The sequence below is a fragment of the Palaemon carinicauda genome, chromosome 30, assembly GCF_036898095.1.
Source record: "Palaemon carinicauda isolate YSFRI2023 chromosome 30, ASM3689809v2, whole genome shotgun sequence".
Lineage (NCBI taxonomy): Eukaryota > Metazoa > Arthropoda > Malacostraca > Decapoda > Palaemonidae > Palaemon > Palaemon carinicauda.
In genome coordinates this window covers 37,147,981-37,151,003 of record NC_090754.1, presented here as the reverse complement: position 1 = coordinate 37,151,003, position 3,023 = coordinate 37,147,981, and the positions used below count along the sequence as shown (strand labels likewise).

The 3,023-nt window shown below is 32.6% G+C and overlaps 1 protein-coding gene across 1 annotated transcript; it reads right to left on the bottom strand.

The window, feature by feature from the left end:
* Positions 1-1,094: 1,094 nt before the first annotated feature.
* Positions 1,095-2,231, bottom strand: LOC137623720 (cuticle protein 19-like). Its single transcript, XM_068354544.1, has 3 exons — positions 2,220-2,231; positions 1,599-1,679; positions 1,095-1,437 (listed from the first exon to the last, which is right to left on the bottom strand). The coding sequence occupies exons 1-3, from the start codon at positions 2,229-2,231 to the stop codon at positions 1,105-1,107; spliced, it is 426 nt and encodes a 141-aa protein (XP_068210645.1). The 3' UTR covers positions 1,095-1,104.
* Positions 2,232-3,023: the final 792 nt, after the last annotated feature.

Sequence of the window (3,023 nt, the reverse complement as noted above, 5' to 3'; positions counted from 1 at the left end):
AGGTGAAAATAATATTTCTAGTATCATATGTCTTCAGACTTGCTGTAAGACTCTCCTCAAAACAAGCAGCATCTAGGATTCCCTCAGTATCTTATTATTTCCTTGTCGTTTATTGCATCTTCGTATGTATATATATATATATATATATATATATATATATATATATATATATATATGTATATGTATATATATATATATATATATATATATATATATATATATATATATATATATATGTATATATGCAAACATATACATATATATATATATATATACATATATATATATATACATATATATGTATATATATATATATATGTATTTTTACATATATATATATGTATATATACATATATATATATATATATATATATATATATATATACACACACATATATATATATATATATATATATACATATATATGTATATATATGTATATATACATAAATATATATATATATATATATATATATATATATATATATATACTGTATTTATAATGAAATGACAACGTTTTAATGGCGTCCAGAAATCGATGACAGCTTCTCCTCGGACAGATTATCCTGCCGATAGTTTTCAAGATAACAGCAGAAATACATTTCCTTTTCTCATTTTTATTGTTTGGTGTCGACACGTTTTCCGGATCACTTCGCAACCCTTATTCAGGATTACATTGAGGTTTGGAATTACACTTTAATATAAAGGTGAAGGTGGTGAAAATTATATATATATACATACATACATATATATATATATATATATATATATATATATATATATATATAAAACAGAAACTTAGAGCCTTACTAAAGACTTAGAACATGAGCTAGTTGCAACATAAAAAGCTATGGAAAGAATAATGATTAGAATAACAATGAGTGACAAAAAAGGAGCAACGTGGATACGAGAGTAAACTAAATCAGAGGTTATTCTAACAACATTTAAGAAAAATAAATGAATATGGGCAGGACATATAATGAGAACGACTGACACTAGATGAACTTGGTTCTTTTGGAAAGGAATTGATAACACCTTTCTTAATTTATTCAAGATTTATTTGCATAAATTATACATAAATATTCGTAGAGTCGATTTCCAGATTTACTTGGATTCGTTGGAGTCGGGAGCATAGTAGGTCCTCCTGGGAGCCTCACGAGATTCGAAAGAGGCGGAGCTGGAGTCGGGGAACTGAGCCTCACCGGAGTAGGTGACTTCAGCGATGTATCCGTCGTCGCCATCAACGTGGAAGGACACCTTCTGGAGGCGACCGTCGGGGAGCTGGACGTAGTAGGATCCCTGAGTGTTGTCTCCATCACGGGCTTCCTGGTGTCCAAATTCGTTGCTGGAGGAGTCGTCGCTGACAGCCCAGTTGAAGTTGTATTTGGCTTCACCGGATTCGAAGGATTCGAAGGATTCCCGAGAGGCAGAGGAAAGCTAAAATAAACAGAAAGAAGAAGATTAGCCTTCAACTTTTATGTAACATTCTCAAGGTGTTTTTTTTCAGTTTACCTTAAATTGTTAACCAGAGAAGGGTTTCGGATTATAATGTTACAAAGATTTTGCGTAACTTTGAAAAAGAAATCTAGAATACTCACTCTTGGTGCAGCATATCTGTATCTTTCGAAGCTGTCGTCAGCTGCAACCAGGGCTGCCAAACCCAACACAACCAAGATAACCTGGAAATCAGAAGGAAGTTTCTTATGTTCATAAAGTAGAAATACTGAAATATGGAAATTATTATGCAATGTTAAAGATGACTATTGGCTTAGCATTACATTATAGGTAATACTTTTGTGCAAAGAGTTAAGATATTAGTCAGCGACTGAAGACCACACAAAAATAGACTGATTCTATGCAGCAATGATAATAATAATAATAATAATAATAATAATAATAATAATAATAATAATAATAATAATACAGCCCTAATAGGCACAGCAGTTTTATCTACATTATGAAATGATACCGATATGATCCCTTAGCAAAATTTGAAAAATCTGTTCTTCATTAAAATCTGGTAAAAAACGCTTTGCCTGATAAGATCCCAAAAGAGTAGAATCCCTTAGCAAAGAAGTAGAATCCCTTAGCAATGGAATACAATCCCTTAACAAAGAGTAAAATCTCACAACAAAAAGTAGAATCCCTTAACAGAGAATAAAATCCCACAGCAAAGGAATAGAATCTCCTAGCAAAGAGTAGAATCCCTTGGCAATTACCTTAGAAACCATGTTGTTCGAATGAAGTCTCGAAGCGAGTCTGTAGCGTTGTCCCGTCCGACGCCCAATATATATATACGCCTACGAGGCCAGGTAGGTGGGGTCACTCGTCTGATCCCGGTCCAGTTTTTTTGCTAAATGCTACTGTGGAGAATTAGTCAATCTCTCCGGTCATTAACATTAGCAAGGGGAAAGCTGAAGAATACAGCGATTTTAATGAGAAAGATCAAGGTAATAGAAGGGTTAACTTTCATATATCACGAATTATCTATGATAATCAGTTTTCGGTTTAAGGGAAGATATTGTATAAATAAACCTTAGAAAGTGGAATGAATAAAGAGAATGGGGATTCTGCTATATGGAATCCTGAGTTAAATCCTCATAAATGATGTCAAATTCAGATAAACTTATCTACATCTATCTAGGCCAATAGACAATTAATCTAAAAATGTAACTTCGTCTTTATGAGGTAGGAGGAAGAAGGCAAGAAAAATTGCAAGTCCCCATGTACCTGGATGAAAACTCATTGGAAGCATTAACCAATGAGTATAAAAAAGAAAAAAAAAATCACTCAATCATAGACGAGTTAGCCACGTGACACAAGTGAAAAAAAAAAATGTGAAAATCTCATGTAGCCATACTCTGTTAAAAAAATTCTTGTAAGAAAACGGTAAAATCCTGGAATAGATGTTGCCAGACATTTCCCGTTTTAAAAACGGATATATTGACGTTAAGGAGCGATATTACGGTCACCAACCCGTAGAAGATAGTAACAAAGTAGAGAAAAAATTACGGTCGTCTGTA

Coding starts and splice junctions, on each gene's coding strand:
- LOC137623720 (XM_068354544.1), bottom strand. Junction 1,438..1,598: donor ACAGATATGCTGCACCAAGA/GTGAGTATTCTA, acceptor TGTTTATTTTAG/CTTTCCTCTGCCTCTCGGGA.